The sequence below is a fragment of the Thamnophis elegans genome, chromosome 15, assembly GCF_009769535.1.
Source record: "Thamnophis elegans isolate rThaEle1 chromosome 15, rThaEle1.pri, whole genome shotgun sequence".
Taxonomy (NCBI): Eukaryota; Metazoa; Chordata; class Lepidosauria; order Squamata; family Colubridae; genus Thamnophis; species Thamnophis elegans.
Window position 1 is genome coordinate 8,708,831 of NC_045555.1, and position 22,399 is coordinate 8,731,229.

General features: G+C 47.7%; 2 protein-coding genes across 4 annotated transcripts; one reads left to right on the forward strand and one right to left on the reverse strand.

Annotated features, from left to right (window-relative positions):
* The first annotated feature begins 1,902 nt into the window (after window positions 1-1,902).
* On the forward strand, window positions 1,903-16,302 carry TMEM269 (transmembrane protein 269). Of its 3 annotated transcripts, XM_032232285.1 has the most exons (8): window positions 4,079-4,097; window positions 4,572-4,646; window positions 5,079-5,145; window positions 10,714-10,861; window positions 11,320-11,417; window positions 12,690-12,833; window positions 13,769-13,969; window positions 15,835-16,302. In XM_032232285.1, the coding sequence occupies exons 3-8, from the start codon at window positions 5,121-5,123 to the stop codon at window positions 15,942-15,944; spliced, it is 726 nt and encodes a 241-aa protein (XP_032088176.1). In that variant the 5' UTR covers window positions 4,079-4,097; window positions 4,572-4,646; window positions 5,079-5,120; the 3' UTR covers window positions 15,945-16,302. The 3 variants fall into 3 exon arrangements, with proteins under 3 accessions (XP_032088177.1, XP_032088174.1, XP_032088176.1); XM_032232286.1 differs by lacking the exons at window positions 4,079-4,097; window positions 4,572-4,646 and adding an exon at window positions 1,903-1,951; XM_032232283.1 differs by lacking the exon at window positions 4,572-4,646 and having other exon boundaries at window positions 4,057-4,097.
* A 2,451-nt stretch (window positions 16,303-18,753) lies between these two features.
* Window positions 18,754-22,336, reverse strand: SVBP (small vasohibin binding protein). Its single transcript, XM_032232077.1, has 2 exons — window positions 22,095-22,336; window positions 18,754-19,094 (listed from the first exon to the last, which is right to left on the reverse strand). Exons 1-2 carry the CDS (start codon window positions 22,263-22,265, stop codon window positions 19,008-19,010), a joined length of 258 nt encoding a protein of 85 aa, XP_032087968.1. The 5' UTR covers window positions 22,266-22,336; the 3' UTR covers window positions 18,754-19,007.
* Between the last annotated feature and the right edge of the window lie 63 nt (window positions 22,337-22,399).

A 22,399-nucleotide genomic window follows, 5' to 3' on the forward strand; every position in this document is an offset into this window, starting at 1 on the left:
CTCCTGGGTTCCTTGGCCAGGTGGCATGACACCCATTCCCACCCACCCCCACATTTCTCTCCCTTCAGCTCCACTGGGCTTGCTTTGCCTTTGGGCCTTGTGGGTGGGGAGCTCCTTGTAAGGGCCTGGCTGGAGGCCTCTGAAATGGGAGCCTGTGGAGCTGGCTGTGGTCCTATTCTCCACAGACCTGCCCATCAGGAGAGCCTCTGAGAAGGGGAAGGCAATGCCAACCCTGGCCCACCATGCCTGCCCATCACCCTCCTCTTAGAAGGGGGCATGATAGTCCAATGGGCGGGGGAAAGCATAATTTAGAATAATCCTGATTGCTGCTTTAGGTAAAAATCCCACAGCCTATCCTGGCAAAAATGGGGTTTCAAAGACTGGCCAGCAGAGCACCCGCCATGACTGAACCACACAGCTCTCCAGTAAGCCATCCTATCTTCCAAACTTTAGAATAGAATAGAAAAGAAGAGAATAGAAGAGAGAGAAGAGAATATAGGAATAGAAGAGAAAAGAATATAGAAGAGAATATAGAAAAGAATATAGAAGAGAATTTAGAAGAGAAGAGAATATAGAATAGAATATAGAAGAGAAGAGAGAATATAGAAGAAGAGAAGAGAATATAGAAGAGAAGAAAATATAGAATAGAAGAGGAGAGGAGAATATAGAAGAGAAGAAAATATAGAAGAGAATATAGAAGAGAAGAGAATATAGAAGAGAATATAGAATAGAAGAGAATATAGAGGAGAAGAGAATATAGAAGAGAAGAGAATATAGAATAGAAGAGAATATAGAAGAGAAGAGAATATAGAAGAGAAGAGAATATAGAATAGAAGAGAATATAGAAGAGAAGAGAATATAGAAGAGAAGAGAATATAGAAGAGAATAAAGAAGAGAATATAGAAGAGAATATAGAAGAGAAGAGAATATATAATAGAATAAAATGGAAGAGAATAGAATACAATAGAATAGAATAAACGAGTTGTTAGGTACCTTGGAGGTCTTCTAATCCAACCCCCTGTTTAGACAGGAAACCCTACCCCACTTCAGACAGATGGATATCCAATCTCTTCTTAAAAACCTCCAGTGTTGGAGCATTCACAGCTTCTGGAGGCAAGTAGTTCCACTGATTAATTGTAAGGTAGAACAATTATCAAGGACTGGCAATGCTGTGAGCGGCAGGGAAAGATCTGCCTATAGCAAAAGTGCCCTCTTAAAGGGAGAAGGGCTGGGGGGTATCTAGTTTTTGTTGCCACCATGTAAAAAAGATGTGGAGACTCTGGAAAGAGTGCAGAGAAGAGCAACCAAGATGATGAGGGGACTGGAGGTTAAAACATATGAAGAACGGTTGCAGGAACTGGGTATGTCTAGTTGAATGAAAAGAAGGACTCGAGGAGACATGATAGCAGTCTTCCAATATCTCAGGGGCTTTCACAGAGAAGAGGGAGTCAAACTATTCTCCAAAGCACCTAAAGGCAGGACAAGAAGCAATGGATGGAAACTAACCAAGGAGAGAAGCAACCTAGAACTAAGGAGAAATTTCCTGACAGTGGGAACAATTAATCAGTGGAACAACTTGCCATCAGAACTGGTGAATGGCCCAACGCTGGAAGTCTTTAAGAAGAGGTTGGATATCCATCTGTCTGAAGTGGTGGAGGGTTTCCTGCCTAAACAGGGGGTTGGACTAGAGGACCTCCAAGGTCCCTTCCAACTCGGTTATCCCCCCCGCCCCACATATGCTGAAACGGGACAAGGCTTTCCTTCGCGTGGGGAAAGACCTTACGGGCAGGGCGGGGCGGGCGACGGGGGAGGCGGGGCTGGGAGGAGGGGCCGCGAGCCCAGCCCCGCCCCTTCTCATCTGTTGGAATTTTCCGTAGCAGCGGCGGCGGAGAGATGCGCAGCTTAAAAGCGGCGAGGCTACAAGCGGGGCGAGTGCGGAGCGCGGCGGAGGGTAAGTGGGCGAGCTCGTCCCGGGGGAGAGAAGGAAAGCGATTAGGTGCCATGGGAAGGCGTCTGGCGGTGCTCCGAGGGCTGGGGAGATCGCGGCTGGTGGTGGAGCTTCCACCTTGGGGAGCAATCCACCTGCGACGGGGTCCTTCCCGGCAAGGATGGCAGGGAGAGAGGATCGGGTGCAACCTCAGCCGTTCCCGTAGCCCCCCTTCATTCCGGCAGGGGTGGTAGATGAGCCTAAACGGGAGGGGGTATGTACGCGGCGACCCCCGCCCCCGAAGGATAGCGAACCCACCAACCCAGCCCGGCTTCCGAGGACCAGGCAGGGCTCCCCGCGGGGTGGGGTGGGGGGCTCGGTAGGCTGAGATCCGGGGACTCTGCACCTGCCCAGGAGGCTCCCTGGACACCCACTCCCCAAACTGCTTTCCTCCCTCTGCCCCCCTCCCCTTGGATCCCTGGGGGGGGGGGAGGCGACTGGAGGGCAGGGAGTTCAGAACGCGGAGCCCACCCTCTCTCCCTAAACCCACTGACCCAGAAGTGCAGAATTGCAAGAGGTGTCAGCTGGCAGGAATTTGGCAACAGGGAAGTCGTGTGCGTCATGCCCACCTCGTAATCCCAGGATGCATGCCTTCCCTTCTCCCATTGGCTTAAATCCTATCCCTCTCCCTATCTCATAGCATCCCAGCTGGCATTGGTCCTTTGCAGTCCCTGACTCAGGATTGCCCCCCCCCCCTCCTGCCCCTGGCGGCTGAACCAGAGCACACAGGGACCGGTTGCCTCCCTCCCCCTCGTGCCACAGGCTTGCGGTAACTGACAGGCAGGCCAACCACAGTTCCGCTTTTCCCCAACCTGCCAGGGGAATCCCGGCTTCAGTGAACCAATGGGGTAGTAGATCTCCTGTTGGGGTGGGGTGTTGGACTTAATGCATGGTGGGTTTCAAATTTTTTTAGAACCTCTTCTGTAGATGTAGCCTACTTTGTGGGAGTGGCTTGCCAGCCATGTGACTGAGTGGGAGTGGCTTGGCAGTCATTTTACTGGGTGGGCGTGGCCAATTTGTAAAATGTGGTGAAACCCACTTAACAACGCTCTTGCTTAGCAACCAAAATGTTGGCTCAGAAACTCTGGCATTTGAAGCACGCAAGTCTTAAAGCTGTCAAGTTACAAGACCCTTGCACCTCTAACCCTTTAGAAAAAAAACCCCAGGGTTGTTCAAACTTGACAGCTTTAAGACTTTAAGGTTTAGATAGGACTCTTAGAGGCGGGCGGGGCGATTGGTGAGCCAGCCAATCAGTGAGCAGCAAGCGGGGCAAGCGTGGTGCAGATGGGTGGGTGGGGGTCAGCTGGAACAGGTTCTAAACAGCACGGTAGATTTGTGGAACCTCTTCTATAGAAGAGGTTAGAACTGGCCGGAACCCACCCCTGACTTAATGACCTACAAGGTCCCTTCCAACTCTGTTAATCTGTTAAATGGTGTAGGGTCTCCTGCTTGGGCAGGGGGGTGGGTGGGTTGGACTAGATGACCATAAAGTCCCTTCCAACAATCTGTTAAATGGTGTAGGGTCTCCTGCTTGGCCGGGGTTGGACTAGATGACCTACAAGGTCCCTTCCAACTCTGTTAATCTGTTAAAACCTAGCATCCATTTCTCAGGCTCACTGAAATGCTCTTCATCAGGGTACAGGTCACCAGACTGAGTTAGTTAGGAACTGCGTTTGTGGCATACACTAAAAGTGGGCTAGTCTTCACCCAACAGGTTTCCCCTTGGGCCAATCCAGCATGTTTGTCCGCAATTCAAGATAAATGGAAGAGGGTGACGAGGTTAGGAGCACAGAGCATGGCATGCCTTTGTCAAATCCATACCCAGTTCCTTCCCCCACCCCCAACAAAAAGCTATCCCCATCAGTGGCTGGGAACCTCGCAGGCAAACCTAAAGACTGCCCGCTGTTCTGAGCGAGGCTTCCCAAGAGCATGAAGCCAACTCCTTGTCCTGACAAAAAACCCTTTTATTAATTGATTGTGAATTCTGTCATTCACATCCAGCAAAGTCTTTCGAGGAAGGATTTACGGTCACAGATCTTATCTGGCTTGGAAAACTGACAGGTCGATATCTGCAGAACTTGGCAAGGAGTCTCGGAGAGTCACGAACCAAGTAAGTGAACTAATTGTCTCCTGCAAACTCCACTCCCTTTCTGCTGCTCTTTTATTTCCTCTGGGAGGGGCCATTCATCGTCCACCTGTGGCCTTACTCCCAAGTCAACCCTTGTTCCTTAGCTGTTCCCTTCCTCTGTCCACTGTGCGCATGTGCATACTGGGAACAGGCTCCAGCCGTTCATCTACCTCACTGATGTCTGACTCTGATAACTGTCAGACAGTCCTGGCCCCCTCTCTGCCTCCAACACAGAGCCCTCATCAGAGCCTTCCCCAGACTCCAGGACTGGCCCAGGTTCCTCCCCAACCTCCTCACTGTCCGAATCTGCTGCCAGCTTTGCTGGTGGGCCACAACACCCTCCAGGCCATTTGCCAGCTGTCCTTCAACAGCAAGGGTGGGCATGCTCCATGGGATGAACTTTGCTGACAATTTTAAAAATATTTTCTTCCTGCCTTTATTTGATTTGATTCTTAGAAATAACTCCAGGCAGAAGATACCTTAACCCTCCATCCTCCACTCGGTTTGCACCCTAAACAACTTTCCCGTGAGGTAAATTGGGCTGAAAGGGACAGACTGACCCAAAGTCACCCAGTGGGCTTTGATAGCCAAGGTCGGGCTACAACTCCCCATCGCCTGGTTTTTCTTTTTGTCCTTTACTTGGTGCCTTCCCCAGTAGACAAAACTGGCTTCAGCCCCATTAAAATGATCCATCTCATTTGGAGGGGAGGGGTCCCTTCTGGGCTTCCTCCGCCCCACCCTCTCTTCATCCCTCCCTCTTCTTAAACTTCGCTGTCTGCCCATCCACCCCCCCCCCCGCCAAATGGAATTGAGCAACGAGGCTAGCAGGGGGAAAATGCTAGAATGACTGGCTTCCCCCGGGAGGTGAATCTTGCTCATTGTTTACAAGCAGACAAACCCCCACTGTGATTTGTTTTTGTGGCTGCCTCTGCCAAGCCTCTAACTGGCTCGTTTCAATTTCAGGGACATCGGTGGGCACGGATTTCCGGCTGAACATCAGCTACAATGTGGATAGCATTTCCCCCTTCCGGTAAGTCAGATTCCTAGCTGAGACCTCTCTTCCCTCCCCACTTCACCTAGGCCTCCTCTCTCCCTCCAATAGCTAGTCATCAGTGGGCAGACGTAGCTCAATTTCTCCCCTCTCCACCCAAAAACCTGGAAAACCAAATAATCCAGGAAGGAAGCTGCCCCAAAGTCAAAGGGTTCCCCTTTTGGGTCCACGACGTGTGTTTCAATCAACAACACCCTTAAAGATCAAATGAGACTTACTGTATTTTTCGGAGTATAAGACCCACCAAGATTTTGAAGAGGTAAATTTTAAAAAAAGTGTTTGCACTCTGCAGGCCTCCCAAACCTTCTGCATGCCTCATTTTTTGTGAAAAGTGGGGCATGCAGATTTTGAAAGGCCTGCAAAGTGCTCCTGGGGGCTGCAGGGGGCAAAAACGAGCAAAAAAAGGCTCATTTTTCACTCATTTTTGCCCTCCCCAGCCCCGAGGAGCACTTTGCAAGTCTCCCAAACCCTCTGCATGTCCATTTTTTGCAAAGGGGGCGGGGTTTCGAGAGGCCAAAAATGCTGTATTCAGTGTATAAGACGCACCCAGTTTTTCATCCTTTGGGGGGAGGGGGAAGATGTGTCTTATACTTCGAAAAAATACAGTACTTCAATTCACTGCACCTGCCTCCTCCTGCTTCCATTGCCCGGAGACCAGTCCTTGGGTGCCAGCAGCAACCTCTAAAGCAGGCGGGCGGCCATTTCTCCCAGCTCCGCAGGGCTAACAGGGTGGCACCATCTCAGCCCAGTGCTGCGGGGGGGGGGAGGGGGCAGAAAAGAGGCCTGTTTTCATAGAATGCTGCCAGCCCATAAGAAGAAAACACCCAGTCTATATACCCAGCCCAAAAGCGATGGCAAATCTAGACAGCCTACTAAAAAGCAGAGGCATCACCCTGCCAACAGAAGTGCGTCTAGTCAAGGCGATGGCTTTCCCAGTTGCAATGGATGGCTGTGAAGGTTGGACCATAAGGAAGGCTGGGCGCCAAAGAATGGAGGCCTTTGAACTCTGGTGCTGGAGAAGAAGACTCCTGCATTGAGTCCCTTGGACTGCAAGGCCGTCCAACCGGTCAGTCCTAGAGGAGATGAACCCTGACTGCACTTTAGAAGCCCAGATCCTGAAGAGGAAATTCAAATCCTTTGGCCACCTGATGAGAAGGAAGAAGGACTCCCTGGAGAAGAGCCTCATGCTGGGAAAGATTGAAGGCAAAAGAAGAAGGGGACGGCAGAGAATGAGGGGCTGGATGAAGTCACCGAAGTAGTCAGCGTGAGCTTAAATGGACCTCAGAGGAGGGCAGAGGACAGGAAGGCCTGGGGTTGCGATGGGTCGGACATGACTTTGCCACTAACACCAATTATAATTATTTGTATTTGTATTATTATTCCCTATATGTATCCATATAGGGAATATGCTTGGCCAAGAATCGTGCGCCACTCGGACTGGGATGTCTACCCCGGTGGGGGGTAACGAGCAACGAGGTGTCAGGTGACAGGTAGAGATAAAAAAGGCTGCATGGAGCTGGCATAAGTGATAAGAACAGGAGGATGAATGTGCCAGGATAAAGGGTTGCGACCAAAGGCCTCTTAAAAAAAGCAAGTAGGGAGGGATGGTTCCGGGCCGTTGAGATGATCTTGAAGATGTAACCAGTGGCCTCTTAAAAGGCAAATTGGGAGGAGTTACGATCTATGCCCGTGAAACGCAGGACTGTGTATCTAGGAAGGAAGGATAGAGGATTTCACGGGCAGGGCTAAGGCATGGGACTCCACTCGGAACGGGATAGTCATGGTTACTAAGACTAGGTACTCTTACATACGAATGGAAGGTTAAAAAATGAGGTAGAACAGGTCCGTCCAATGGGCAAATTGACTCAAGAACTAATTAACAACAATTAATACCCAACTTAGGTAAATAACTACAATTAATACCCAACCTAGGACCCCCAAAGACCCTTTGGTGGCTTTTCTCTGGCTTTCTTCCCATCTCCCTTACCTTCCACCTATCTTGATATGGGTATCTTCCCTGGGGACAGGTGTACGGTATTGATGGCAAGAACCTAACTGCCGTATCCGCCCCCCTGCCTGGCTGATGCTTGAACGCAGCTTGTTGAAGTGTGCCCGTCTAAAGACTCTGAGCACAAAAGCTGGTAGTAAATGAATGCATAATATGGTGGTTTGTGTTGTGGCCTGCCAGCGGCCAGCAGAGCTGGCAGTAGAGTCAGACAGTGAGGAGGTTGGGGAGAAGCATAGGCCAGTCCTGGAGTCTGGGGAAGGCTCTGCATCAGAGGCAGAGAGGGGGCCACAGCCATCTGACAGTTATCAGCTGCTTTCAGAGGTAGAAATCAGTGAGGCAGAAGAACAGCTGGAGCCTGTTCCCAGTGTGCACACGCACAGTTGCCAGAAGAAAAGAACAGCTCAGAAATTGGGGTTGACTCGGGAGTAAAGTCACAGGTGGAAGGTGATTGGCCCCTCCCATAGGAAATAAAAGAGCGAAAAGGGAGTGGGCTTTTGCAGGAAACAATTCATTCGCTCAGTCGTTAGATTTGTTTCAGGAGTGAGAAAATCTGTCCGTGAATATCAGGGACTCTGTGCCAAATCTTTCCTTTCCTCAGAAAATATTTACGTGGCAGCTTTCCAAGATAGATAAGGTCTGTGGTCATATTCCTTTGAAAGACTGTTTGCCAGGCCCTTGCTGAATGTGAAGGAGAGGAATTCCCATTCGTTTAATAAAAGGGGTTTTGTCGGGACCAGGACTCTGCCTCCTGCTTTTGGGGGAAGCCTAGGCCACAACAGTTCGTTGCTTTGTGGCAATTTTCCAACCCTGCTTAGAAAGCTGGATGCTTCCCCCTCTCCTCCCCCGGGCGAAACTCTGGCATAGGAACAGGAGAAAAAAGCACCCAGTCAGAGGCATCCAGCTTGGGCTCTCCACAGCTTCCTTGGAATTTGGATTCGGATGCAAATTGTTGTTGCAAGCTTAAACAATCGGAACGGATGCGTGATTTGAACTTTGCTCCTTTTAAAGTGATTATTATTGTTGCCTTTTGGCACTAAAACTAACCAGCCAACGAATACACGGATCCGTTCCAAGCAATGTGAAGAACTGAGGTCTGTTTGGCTTTGTTTGCGGGGAGGGGGCTTGCCCTCCCTGACTCTATTTGTATTTATTCGTTTGTCAAACATGTACAAGATAGCAGGTATAAATATGAACATGGACATGAACGAAAGAAGTGAATACAAATAAATAAGGACAGTAGGACAGGGACAGAAGGGCACGCTGGTGTGCTTATGCATGCCCCCTTTACAGACCTCTTAGGAATGGGGTGAGGTCGACAGTAGATAGTCTTAGGTTAAAGTTTTGGGGGTTTGGGGATGTAACCATGGAGTCAGGTAGAGCATTTCAGGCATTGACCACAAGTCGTATTTTCTGCAGTCGAGTTTGGAGTGGTTTACCTTGAGTTTGTATCTATTATTTGTCCATTTGTTTATAGCAATAGCAATAGCAGTAGACTTATATACCGCTTCATAGGCCTTTCAGCCCTCTCTAAGCGGTTTACAGAGAGTCAGCATATTGCCCCCAACAATCCGGGTCCTCATTTTACCCACCTCGGAAGGATGGAAGGCTGAGTCAACCCTGAGCCGGTGAGATTTGAACCGCTGAACTGCTGATCTAGCAGTAGCCTGCAGTGCTGCATTTAACCACTGCGCCACCTTGGCTCTTGTTTATTTTTTAAATAAATTTCTAAAAAACGTTAAACACAAAATACACAAAAGCAAAACTTAAGACATAAACTACATTGAGACAGTACATTAGAACTTCATGTTCCTTCTCATAGCAGTTTCAAATCGGTACAATGCTCCTTACGTTATTTCCTCTTCTAATATATTTCATTCGAGTTTCATCATTTTTAACCCTCGTTTTACTTATCCATCTGATATATTGGGTGATTACCTCTAATAAGTTTAAACTCTCTGGAGTGCCTGTATACATGGTAATCCTCCTTAACTTCGACTTTATTGGCTTCTTTCATTGACCTCGTTTGTCTGTGTATTATTGCGGTTGAAGCTGAAGTGGTCTTGTAGTGGACAATTTTGTCTACTATGCTTAAGTCGGACCGTAGGCAGCATAGTTCTAGGTTCTCCAAGCCCAAAATTTCAAGCCGGGTGGCATAAGGGATTCTATTGTGACCAGAGGAGTGGAGGACTCTTCTCGTGAAATACCTCTGGACTCGCCCGATCCTATTAATATCCGATGTACTCTGTGGATTCCAGGCAGATGAGTGTATTCGAGAATTGGTCCGATTGCTCTGAGGCCCTGAATGAAATTGAAGGGCTGTTTCCTACCCCACCCGCCTGGCCCTTTGACCTGCTCTCCTTTGGGCCCAGCCCTCCACATCTCGGATCTGTTATTTGGAATTGCATGAAATCCTCTGGCTGCCCAGTGCCCGCAGGTTTTCAATGAGGCGGAGAATCCAGGCCGCTGGTGATGCAGGCATTGGTCACCCGTTGCCTCCTCGAGTCCCAGGGTCGAGTCAGCACCTGCCCTCCTGGCGGAAAGCCAGCCACCTCTTGTGCCAGGCGGGCTTTCTGTGTCGCTCACCCACCGGAGCGAAGGCTTCCCGTGTGCTGCAGCCTTGTGGCTGGCCTGGGAATAACTCACATGGATAGGATGAATTAACAAATGGGAGATGTGGGAGGATGTAGCACTTGGGGAAGAGCTGGGCTGTTGCATGCAGGGCCCACCTCCCTCTGCATGTTTCCGCCGTATGTGTGGAATTCCGATGCTGTTTGGAACGAGGCTTCCCGAGAGCATGAAGCAAACTCCTTGTCCCAACAAAACCCCCTTTTATTAATTGACTGTGAATTCTGCTCATTCACCTCCAGCAAAGTCTTTTGAGGGAGGATTTTTCGGTCACAGACCTTCTCTGGCTTGGAGAGCTGCCAGGTTGATATCTGCAAAACTTGGCCAGGAGTCTCGGAGAGTCAGGAACCAATGAAGCGAACGAATGGTCTCCTGCAAACTCCACTCCCCTTTCGCTCCTCTTTTATTTCCTCTGGGAGGGGCCATTCATCGTCCACCTGTGGCCTTCCTCCCAAGTCGACCCCTGTTCCTTAGCTGTTCCCTTCCTCTGTCCACTGTGCGCATGCGCACACTGGAAACAGGCTTCAGCTGTTCTTCTGCCTCATTGATCTCTGACTCCAAAGGCAGCTGATAATTAACAGACAGTCCTGGCCCCATCTCTGCCTCCAACACAGAGCCCTCATCTGAGCCTTCCCCAGACTCCAGAACTGGCCCTTGTTCCTTCCCAACCTCCTCACTGTCTGAATCTGCTGCTAGCTCTGCTGGCTGGCCACAACAGATGCCCAGGATGTGCAGGCTGAACACAGCTGGCCTTGTCCATCTCCTAACCCCGGAATTTCTTCCGTTGGTTACAAAGGAGCTGCCTTCCAGGCCATGCTCAGAGCAGAGATGGTACAGAGGGAATTTTTTCGCAGCTGGCCTGTAGGGGGATACTCTCAGCTTCTCATGCCGTCCTTTCTGATGTTTTCTTCCAGGAATCTTCCTCTACACCAAGAAGCTTTTCTTGAGCGAGCAGGTGGGCCGTGCGCAAGCCATTGAGTTCCTGCGCAAGAATGCGGCCAACTCGCTCTCCATGGCCAACCTCCTCATGGGCCTCTCCTCCGTCCTCTGCAGCCTAAACGGGTAGGTGGGAGGTTGGACCAGAGCTCTGCCTCCTGGCCGCCATGGGTCTCCATTCAAGGAGGGATCAACGCTGGGCAGATTGGAATGACCCCAATTTACAGGGCCTCAGCACCACTCTTGTGCCATTGCAGAGGGAAGAGTGGGGCACAATGGCCGTCTGGCCTTATATTTTCACATATTTTCTCTGAGCTTCAGTCGCCTCCGTGGTGCCAATGCCAAGCTGAGAGGCTAGTCCTTCTGCTTCCCCAGGGAAGGTTGGGATCTAGCTGGATTCATGACAGGGATAATTCCTACTGCCCAGGCTTTTCTGGATCCAGTGGCCCAGAGATCAAGAGGGATGGCAGGACTAGGTGGGAGACGGAGAGAGCATCCAGGGACACAGGAAGCAACCTTGCCTTTCTTGTTCTTCTTCTTCCTCTACTTTTTCATCTATATTCTTCTTCCTCCTCCGCCTCCAGGCACTACCACTATGCATGCTGGCTAGTCCTCACTGGCTTCGTGCTAGACCTTGCTGACGGAGCCGTTGCGAGGCAACTCAACGCCTGCTCTGCCTTGGGTGAGTCCCTGCCACCTTTTCCCTCCAACTCACTTTAGTGGATGATTACCAATGATCTGGCCAACCTCCAGATGGTGCAGAAAAAAGCCAAACTATGCGGTAGGTGGTCCTTGAAGAGAGGAGCTCCGCCAAGGGGGAAACCAGGCATTACAGGGGAATCCAAGAAAGAAGTCGTCGCTGACTCATGGGAGGACCGGAGAGGCCTTCTGAAAAGTTTGTGGCTAATCTCTAGGGAGCCAAGGGCCATTTTCTTTCGAACCAAAGAAGACTTGTGTTCTGATCTAGGCTTCACAAAATCACGAAGCAGGCTCCTTGTCCCAACAAAAACCCCTTTTTATTAAGCTAATGTGAATTCCTCTCATTCACATCCAGCGAAGTCCCGGCAAACAGTCTTTCAAGGGTGGATTTACAACCACAGACCTTATCAGGCTTGGAGAGCTGCCAGGCCGGTATTTTCCAAACGAAATGCTGTACACGAAAATACTTGGCAAGGATTCTCTGAGAGTCACGAACAAATCTTCACGCTAATTAATTGAACTAATTGTCTCCTGCAAATTCCCCTCCCCTTTCGTTCCTCTTTATTCCCTCTGGAAGGGGCCATTCAACGTCCACCTGTGCCTTTACTCCCAAGTCGGCCCTTGTTCCTTAGCTGTTCCTTTCTCCTGGCAGTTCTGCGCATGCGCACATGGGGAACAGGTTCCAGCTGTTCTTCTGCCCCACTGATCTCTGACTCCGAAGGCAGCTGATAACTGTCAGACGGGCCCTGGCCCCCTCTCTGTCTCTGACACAGAGCCCTCATCAGAGCCTTCCCCAGACTCCAGGACTTTTCCTCCCCAACCTTCCCACTGTCCGAGTCTGCCGATAGCTCCACTGGTGCGCCACAACACCCAGGAGCTGGGCAGGATCCCATTTCATTGCCTTAAATGCCATCATTGGCTGCTCAACAGAGAGTCTGCTTAGCCTTAAGAGATGGCAGTTTTTCCACCTGGGTACCTTTCTTTGGTCAGCATCTGGAGGACGCCAGGTTGGGGAGGAGGAGGCATTGATTTTCCCCCATTTAAGTCCTCGTTTCTGGAAGCTTCCACTACATGTGGAGGGGGAGAGAGGTCATCCCAAGCAGAGGGAACGCTGAGGTTATCATTATTACTATTATCATTATTTTTGGCGTCGCCCAATGAATGAAAGCGGAGGCCTCTGTCCTCGGCTAGCGACGGTAGGCGGATTGTGGCTTTGACGGAGACTAACCACGTCCCTTTTTCATATCGCCTGCAGGGGCTAAACTGGATGACTTTGCAGACTTCACGTCCTTCGGCCTGGCCACGGGGCTCCTTCTGCAGGGCCATGGGATCCTCGAGGGGTTGCTGGTGATTGTCTATGTGCTGGCGGTGTTTACACGGCTATGCTTCTTCACCAGTGGTGAGTCTGGATGGTAAAGATCTCATTGGGAGGAATAGTGGAGGAGCTTTTAAAAAGTTGTCCCACCTTTTGATCCCACAAGTACGTTTTCCCGAAAATATGACCTATTCCGAAAGTAAGCCCTAGGGTGATTTTCACACAAACGCCTAATATAAGCCCTACCCCCAAAATAAGCCTAATTTTAGGCCCATTCTAGGGTGCAGGGGGTGGGGCAAGATGCATGGGTAAAAATTAAGGTAGGGTGAGAATAGGGGGTGGTGGACCTGCCCTACTTTCCAGGCATTGCACACTCTAACACCTGCCTTGATTGCAGCCCCACTTCTTGCCACTGCTCGTGCGTGTCGCCCCCGGCTTCCCTTTCGCTGTCAGAGGTCTTCCGGAAGGCAAAATGGAGGCTGGGGAGGTGCCGCGCGCATCAATCCAGACCTCGTTTCTTGGCTGCAGAGGGCTTTCTGGAGGGCCTCTGATGGAGAAAGGGAGGCTGGGGACAATGCGTGTGAGCGACGGCAAGCGGCTGCAGAAGTGGCCTGGCAGCGGGCTCCTGCTGGGTGGGGCTGCTGGTGCTGCCGCCACAAGGTGAGTTAGACCCCGCCCTTGAAAATAAGACCTGGTGCCTTTTTTTGGGTGGCAAAAATAAAAATAAGACCGGGTCTTATTTTTGGGAAAACACGGTCATTGCCAGCTCTCCCTAGGTTTAAGAGTGTGCTTTTCAATGGGAAAAGTGGCGTCTCGATTCTGTGTTTTGTAAACAATTCTGGAAGCTGCCATTCCGTAAAGAAATTGGTGTGATTTTCAACGTGCCCAGTTGATATTTTAGATCTTTGTGATGACACAACATACCCTGTCCTTTTTTTTTTTGGTGTGGCTAGGGGACAGGGGACTACAGTCTGCCCCTCAATGAATTCGTGTGTATCTTTTCTCTTCTTTATATGCAGGGATGCCCTTTATGTATCGGGGTTTGCCATGCCCCTACGGTGCCTCCATGGTAGCAGCCACCTACTTCCTGACTGGAGGCCACCTGGTGACCATGCGCCTGATGGCCATAGTGATGGTCCTCTTCATGGTGGACCAGGGTTTCTATCCCCATGACAAGGTGCTGGAGTCCCAGGCTTGGAAGAAGGCCATCTTCGGAGGAGGTACGTCCAGGGCCTTCTGTTCTGACCTAGGCTTCACCAAATCACGAAGCAGGCTCCTTGTCCCGACAAAACCCCTTTTTATTAAGCTAACGTGAATTCCTCTCATTCACACCCCAGCAAGGTCCCGGCAAACAGTCTTTCGTGGGTGAATTTATAACCACAGACCTTATCAGGCTTGTAGAGCTGCCAGGCCGATATCTTCCAAATGCAATACTGTGCAAGAAAATACTTGGCAAGGAGTCTCTGAGAGTCACGAACAAATCTTCACACTAATTAAGTGAACTAATTGTCTCCTGTAAATCCACTCCGCTTTTGCTCTTCTTTATTCCTTCTGGGAGGGGCCATTCACCGTCTACCTGTGCCTTTACTCCTGAGTCGGCCCTTGTTCCTTAACTGTTCCCTTCTCCTGGCAGCTCTGCGCATATGCACATCAGGAACAGGCTCCAGCTGTTCTTTTGCCCCACTGATCTCAGACTCCGAAGGCAGCTGATAACTGTCGGACGGCCCTGGCCCCCTTTCTGCCTCCGACACAGAGCCCTCATCAGAGCCATTCCTAGACTCCAGGACTGGCCCATGTTCCTCCCCAATCTCCTCATCGTTTGAGTCTGCCACCAGGTCTGCTGGCAAGCCTGGCTTGCTCCATCTGGAAAGCAGGGACATGAAAGAGTTCCTTTGTTACATGAAGCTAAGCTTGTCTCGCTTCATTAAAAAAAACAGGCTTATTTGTAGCCAGTTTGAAGATTCAGACATAGTTTGAACCTATCTAAGAGCCTCTAAAAGTTTGAGGTGGTTTTCAGAAGCTGTTTTCTTAAGAGTCTAGAGCCATGATGGCAAACCTAAGGCACGCGTGCCAGAGGTGGCAGGCAGAGCCATCTCTGTGGGCACGCGCACCACTGTCAGCTGATCTTTTGGGTTCTGCCGCGCACATGCACACCGACCAGCTGCTCTCTTCTGAGTTCTGATGCTCTGGCACATGCATGCACGTGCACACACACTCCAGTTTTGGCACTTGGTACCAAAAAGATTAACCATCACTAGTCTAGAGGAACATTTCATTACTCCAAAATCTGGATACTGCAGTCTCATTACCCTGTTTCCCTGAAAATAAGACCTCCCCAGATAATAAGCCCAATCGGACTTTTGAGTGCATGTGCTAAAATAAGCCTTCCCTTTAAAATAAGCCTAAAAATATTGCAACACAGCAGCAGCCATGAGGTGACCACGCTCGCTGATTCCTGAAACTCAAAAATAATAAGACCTCCCTGAAAATAGGGCCAAGTGCTTATTTCAGGGGTCAAAAGAAAATAAGACCCTGTCTTATTTTCGGGGAAACATGGTAGATCCTGGAGAGGAAAGGCTGGCTAAAAAAAATAAGAGCAGAGACTGTATGGTGAGAAGCTAAAAGGGGTTGGGCAGGGGGGAAATAAAAATGTTTTAAGTGCCCTTCGTGTTTAAATGTCCAAGCCAATCTGGATTCAGGGGACAGAGAGTTCTTTACTGATGTTGTCTCACATCTTCTGAATACCAAACTCCACAGTTCCCAGTTGATCTCTTTCATTGCAAGACTTTATGGTAAATAAAGCTGAACAAACCGCTCCCGTTTCCTCGTGGGGGAAAAACCTTAATGGGTAGGGATTAAAGCAAAGATGCAATGACATTCCAGAGAGCAGAACTAATGGGACTTTGGTCCCCGTAAATCAGGTGATCTGCAGTGGGAATCCACCTGTGATCTGGAGGCACAAGACTGTTGTGTCTGAAGGCCTAAAAACAGAAAGCCGACGGGTCTTCAAAATATCAAATGTTGCCAATCCGATCTGGCTCGCCTCAACAGGCTTCTTTAACTCTTTCTCTCTTGCCCACTGCAGGTATTTTGGTGCTCCTGTTTCATGCCTCCTTCCTGGCCTCTCTCTACTTCCTGATTTGGTCCGTATCATACATTTTTTTCCCCAACATTTTGTGGAGTTACAAAGTCTAACCTCGTCGGAGGACGCGAGCGGACGATGCCAGCATTGCACCCTGCTCAGGCAGTCTTCAGCGACTGGGATGACTGGTCCAGTGTTTAAAATCCATATTTTGTCTAAAGTTGCTGCAGTTTTTCATCCAACTGAGGGGATAAACTTCTGAGAGATTTATCCATTACTTCCGGCGGTGTTATCCTTGCTGGGCAGGCTGTTGTCTGAAGAATGAAGTCAACAGCTGGCTAACAAACTGAGCCTTTGGTCAGTGTAGATATGTACAGATTCTTTCTACCAATATCTTCTTTTATCTTTATATATATATAAATACATATAGAAATTATATATATATATATATATATGAAGAAATATATAGAAACATGCGTGTTTTTGTGTGTGTGTGTGTGTTCCAGCATAATTCTGGAATGCCTCAAGTAATTTCAACGAAACTTAGTACACAGATGACTCTGGAAAAAAATACTGAGGGGGGTAAGACACCCCTAACACCCCTTGGGGTGTGTGTTCTGTTAAAATACAGCCTGTTGTGCTGTAAAATGGCTTCTACCGTGCAGTGCAGTGGAGTTGCCATAGTATTGCCTTCACAGAGGTCTCCCTCTGGTAAGGGGGAAAATCCAACATTAGAAATTACGTCTGGCCGGATATTTTCCCCCTATAAATAAGTGCAATATAGGTTTAAGAGGCAAATTTCTGGTTCCACCACAAAACCGCGGTGGACTAAAGCGCGCTCGACGAAAGCGCGTACTTGACGTCATCACAGCGCGACGAAAACATCACGCTGTGAGCGGTAAATTTAAAATTAAAGCGAAAACCTTACCCTAACCCCCCCAAACCTAACCCTAAACCTAACCCTTAACCTAACCCTAAACCTAACCCTTAACCTAACGCTAACCCTTAACCTAACCCTAAACCTAACCCTAACGCGTAACGTAACCCTTAACCTAACCCTAACCCTAACCCTTAACCTAACCCTAACCCTTAACCTAACCCTAACCCTAAACCTAACCCTTACCTTTATGTGAATCGGCTTGCTTTAATTTTATTTTAATTTTAAGTTAATTTATTTTTAATTTTTTTCGTCGCGCTGCTGATGACGTCACGTATGCGCTTTCGTCGTGCGCGCTTTAGTGGACCGCGGTTTTGACGGGTCACGAAATTTCTTGCTTATTTTTTTTTTTTATGCCAGTAATTTACTCGCCGACAGCTTTTAGGGACATGGGGAAAACTTGAACACAGACCTCTTTTCTTAACACTTTCCACTCTTGTGGCATTCTCACTCTGGATCCATCAGGGGTACTTCCTTTTTTAACTAGATTTTTGCAACAGGTGAGCTAACTGAATTTGCAACCTTTAGAAGGAAATCCCACTGCTTTTGGAGACAGATTTGGCCCTTAAGAGAAAAGAGGAAGTTATCGTTCACATGACTGCCCTATTCTTATCCAGGCCCACACAAGAGCAAAGTCCGGCTCTTAATAGGAGAGATATTAAGCTATCTTTGACCCACAACTGATAGTCAAGCTCCTTCTGGGTCTTTTAAAACACTCTACTACTTGCAAAGAGAGTTGTGGGTCTGTGCATGCGTTTTACCCTATATGAGTGGATCGCCTTTCCAGAGTAGACAGGAAGCAGGGCATCTAAAAAAAACCTCATTTTGCCACCCAGAATCTAAGTCACCAGCAGCAGTTCCCGTCCACGTTGATGGCGGTTGGCTCATCAACGTGGGCAGGAACTGCTGCTGGAGACAATTTGGGAAATTATTCCCTCCAGCTGGGCCTGCAAATCAAGTCCGCCATCTGGTATAAAGAAGGATCTCTGGAAGCAAGTTGCCAAGCAAACGGGCCAGTACATGGCATCCTTCCTGCCACACATCCATCCCTCTGCCACCAGAAAGGGCTTAAAGGGAGGCATAAACTTCTGTGAGCTGCCCAGCTTTGCCAAAGGAATCCTTTGTACACTTTACTGGGTAGATCTCAGATCTAGAATTCCACCCTGACTTCCAATTCTAGCCACAGCAGGTATTCTAGATTTGTGTTTCAAAAAGAACAGCCCCAAATGCTTATGTGAAAGGGAGCACTTTTAATGGGTTTTTAAAGTATTTATCAGGCTAATGAAATGCATTGGGAAAACGGTCTCTTCCCGAGAGCTGTTAGATTAAAACCACAAGATGGAAAAAGGCAAGGAGATGGCAAGTTGTGTCATTGGAAAACTTGAATACTTGAAACTAATGTTCTCGTGTTTGGAGGGAAAAATTAAAACTCTGAAAATATTGAAGAGACTTTCTTGTGTTTTGTGTTTTGCATTGTATGTTATGTGCTTGGGAACTGTGACAAGTGATTCATAAGGTCTGGAGCAGGAGGGGAGAAGCTGTGTGGTTATAATCTTCACCATCCTCTTCCATTAGCACACAAATCTCACATTGTTGGCTATCCACTGCCTGCCCCTACTAAGTCTAGAAAGGCCAAACAGAAGCAGGGTTTTTTTGTTGTTGTTCCCTTTCTTATAAACCTTGAGCAAGGAGGGTCATTAGGCTTCAGGTATATAAAATTTATGTTGCATTTCTGTGCAACAAGGAACCACTTGAACAAACGTTATGCCACACCAAACAATCAAGAGCCTTAGGACACTTCACCCATCAATGACTTACAAGCAATGCCTCCATGTGAAGAGGCAGCATACCCCGAATCTCTGTTCGGTGGGGGGGGGGGGAGGGGAGGGAGGAGAGGAAACTTTTTTCTTTGGCTTTTGGGTTTCCTGGAAGTATCTTAATGGCCCTGATCATATCTGCACTGGCCTCACAGACAGATATTTGCACACATATAAAACACTAATTTATTTAATAAATAGGATTTAAAAAAAAAACAGTTCAAACAATGAGACACTCAATTTTCGCAAGGGCTTGGGCTTTTGGTGGATTTGGAAGCGGCTGAGAGGCACTGCCATAGCCCAGAGGAAAAAGGGTCTGGGGACTTCCCACCGTGGTTTTAACAGACCACTGACCATGGTCCAGCGTTCAGACCTTGAGTGAAGTCTTGTGTGGGGAGCGAAGATCTGGCTGTCTGAAGGGCTCACTCACTGGAAGCCCTCATCTGCTTGCAGAAGGCATCAAACTGTTGCTGCTCCAGCTCAGTCATTACCCGGTTGAGGGCATAGATCTGCAGACCAAAGCAGAGGTTAAGCCATTGTCCCCAAACTTTTCAACTCATCGATCATTTCGTGAAATTGTTCACCCACCCCCAACGTTTATTACGGGAAAATAATCTGATAAATACAACAACAATAATAATGGATCATCATTTAGAAATGCCAGATATCACAGTAATCAAAAGTGTAGAGTTTATTGATATCATTGTACCAGGAGATGCCAGAGTCGAAGAAAAATAACTAGAAAAAAAAACATGACCTGGGCATCGAAACTACATCAACAATAATAAAGTTCTTGAAAATGAACAGGTCAAGATCCTGTGGGACTTTTGGATTTAAACAGACAGATGTCTGGCCCACAACATGCCTGACATCTCTATTGTGGAAAAGAAAAAGAGTTCTTCGATATTGGTACACCAGTTGACGCACAAATTGAAGAGAGACAACTAGAAAACAAAAAACCACAAAATACCGCAATCTGCAAATTGAAGTTGAGCGATTGTGGAGGAAGAAATAAATGGTTGTACCAATAATAGGAGACCTTGGAGCAATACCCAAAGAGCTGCCTGGATACGTGGAAATTTTGAGCTTATCAGTCCTGAATATCTTGACTTTGCAAAAGAAAAAAACCACCCTACTTGGAACTGCCTATATACTCAGGCGTTAACATAACAGCTCCTAGGTCCTTGATTAGGACTTGGACTGTTAAGTTTTTACCAGTCCCAGACTGTGAATCGAACTGAAGATTAAATCTTAAATAACAATACTAATCCAACCAACAACACCCACCTATCCTAGGACCTTGGGAAGGACTTGATACATGGGGGAAATGCTAAATCCAGTCTAAACATTTGCCTGACTGTGCAATGAATAATAACTTAAATGGGTCCCACTGACCCTTTGTGGAGGGAGGGGGGGGGTGTCAATATTGATATTTTGGAAAACTCTGGGTTGGACCCTCAGTGCAGACAAATGGAAAGCTGCCAATAGGACCCCCCCCCTCCCACAAAACCGTTGCCAACCTTTTAGGGCCTAGAGAAAAGAAGTCCTCCACTTCCCCCCTTGCCTATGAAAATTTATTTTTCACCTTTATCCCACCTTTATTACCTAATACAGGTAGTCCTCGACGTACAACCATTCATTTAGTGACCATTTGAAGTTACAAGGGCACTGGGCCATTTTTCACGCTTACCACTGCAGCATTCCCATGGTCATGTGACCAAAATTCTGATGTTTTGCAACCGGCTCATATTTATGACGGTCGCAGCGTCTCTGGGGGGGTGGGTGGCGTCACGTGATCCCATTTTGCGACTTTCTGACAAGTAAAGTCAATGGGGATTCACTTAACAACCGTGCGAGTAACTTATCAACTGCAGCAATTCATTTAACAAACATGGCAAGAAAGGTAGTCAAACGGGCCAAAATTCACGTAGATATCTCACTTAGCAATAGAAATGTCAGGGTCAACTATGGTCGTAAGTCGAGGACTGCCTGTATTCAGGACACACTTGAGAATCAGCCGCCTGAAAAGCAATGGAAAAAGTGAACATAGAGGGAAGGGCTTGGCAAGTAGTAGCCAAGCTTTCCCCCCCCCACCCCAAATCTCTCCTCAGGAGACCCCTAAATTATGGGATTCCTTCTTTAGGGAAATCCTTAAAGATGAAAATGGGATTAAGAAAATATTAGATTGTGCAGAAATGAGTAGATTAATACTAGCAATTAAACAAAAGGAAGAATCTGATTATTATAATATATGGGGTTATTTTATCATTGGTTATAAAATGAATATGGATAAAAGTATACAATTAAATAATTTAGGAATAGAAATGTTATAATAGGAGATATGTTAAGTTGTAATGTTAAAATAAGAACAGATGTATATAAAGAATTTGGTAGTAAGCTACAACTATTAGGAGAGAAAAAAATTCAGAAGATGAAATACATATAAAAGGAAAGAAAAGAAAAAATGAATTTAAGAGTAGAGGATAGGATAAGCAGAAAACTGAAGAAAAATGGAACATCAAAGAGAATAAAGGATGAGTTAATTGTTAAGAAAGAAGGAAGGGAAAGAAGGGATGTATCAGTAGGTAAATGAAATAGGTGAATAATGCTAATGATATATAGTTAAATAAGATTATATTGTTAATTGCGGATAACCAATTAAGTAAAATGCTTGTTATATTAAAATAAAATTTGAGTATTTATGCTACCATCGGGTAGAAGACATCAAAGTTTAGCCAGCCGAACAAATAGGTTTAAAAATAGTTTCTATCCTTAGAGCTGTCAAACTTTTAAATACAACTACAATTATTCCATGCACACGGCGTTTTTTTTTCTTTTTTTGTTTCCGCTATAATTTTGCACCAGTGAGGCTAAAACCAATTTCATTGTATTTATTTTGTACAATGGCAATAAAGACTATACTATACCTATAGAAGTTAGAATAACAAATGGAAAACGAAATGATAAATTTGGTATATTTTCTGAAAGATTTAGGTGTTAAGAAAAAATGTCAAATTTAAGATGAAAATATGGGGAAGAAAACAAACGGGGCTGAAATTGAAAAAAAGGTAATGTGATGTAAAAAAAAACAATTTATGTATAGGAGAGAATGTAAAAGGGGGAAAACCCGGACAACACTTTGTTTGCAAAAAAATTAAATTTAATTAATTTAATTTAATATTTGTAACAAAAATAATATGTAAAAAAAAAGGAAAGAAAAATAATTGTAGTCAGACGACACCCTGATTGATGCATGATGGAAACCTTTGTTTTAAAAGGAAAATACTATTATTTTTTACAAAAAGTAAATAGACTCCTTCAGTTAGAGGCAGCAGTGGCGGGGAGTTCCCCAGGCTTCTCCCCCCCCCCTCAGCCCCGCCATCAAGGGGGCTTCATTCCCCGTGGAGGGAGGTCAGAGACCGGAGGAGGGGCGTTTGGTAGGCCCGCAGCCCTTATTCCAGCTGCCCCCCAATCCCGCCTCAGGGCTCTCTTCAGAGGCCTCCGCCCACCTCGGCGCGCTGCCGCTGCTTCAGCTCCTGCTGAGCCGAGCGCTGCTTGGCCTTCTCCAGGCGGGCGTTGCCGCCTCCGCCGCTGGACCCGGGACCCTCCTTGGCTTTGGCGGGCGGCAGCACCAGCGGCGGCGGCGGGAGCTTCTCGCGGCGGCCACCGCCGGGCTCCATTCCCTTCAGACCGACAAAAGAGGCCGGGCCCAGGAGCGCCGACTCACCGCGCAGGCGCTACGGCCGACCGCGCGAGCGACGTCGCGCATCCACCATCGAGGACGCGCGCGGCCTAGAGTGGCCTCCCGCCAACA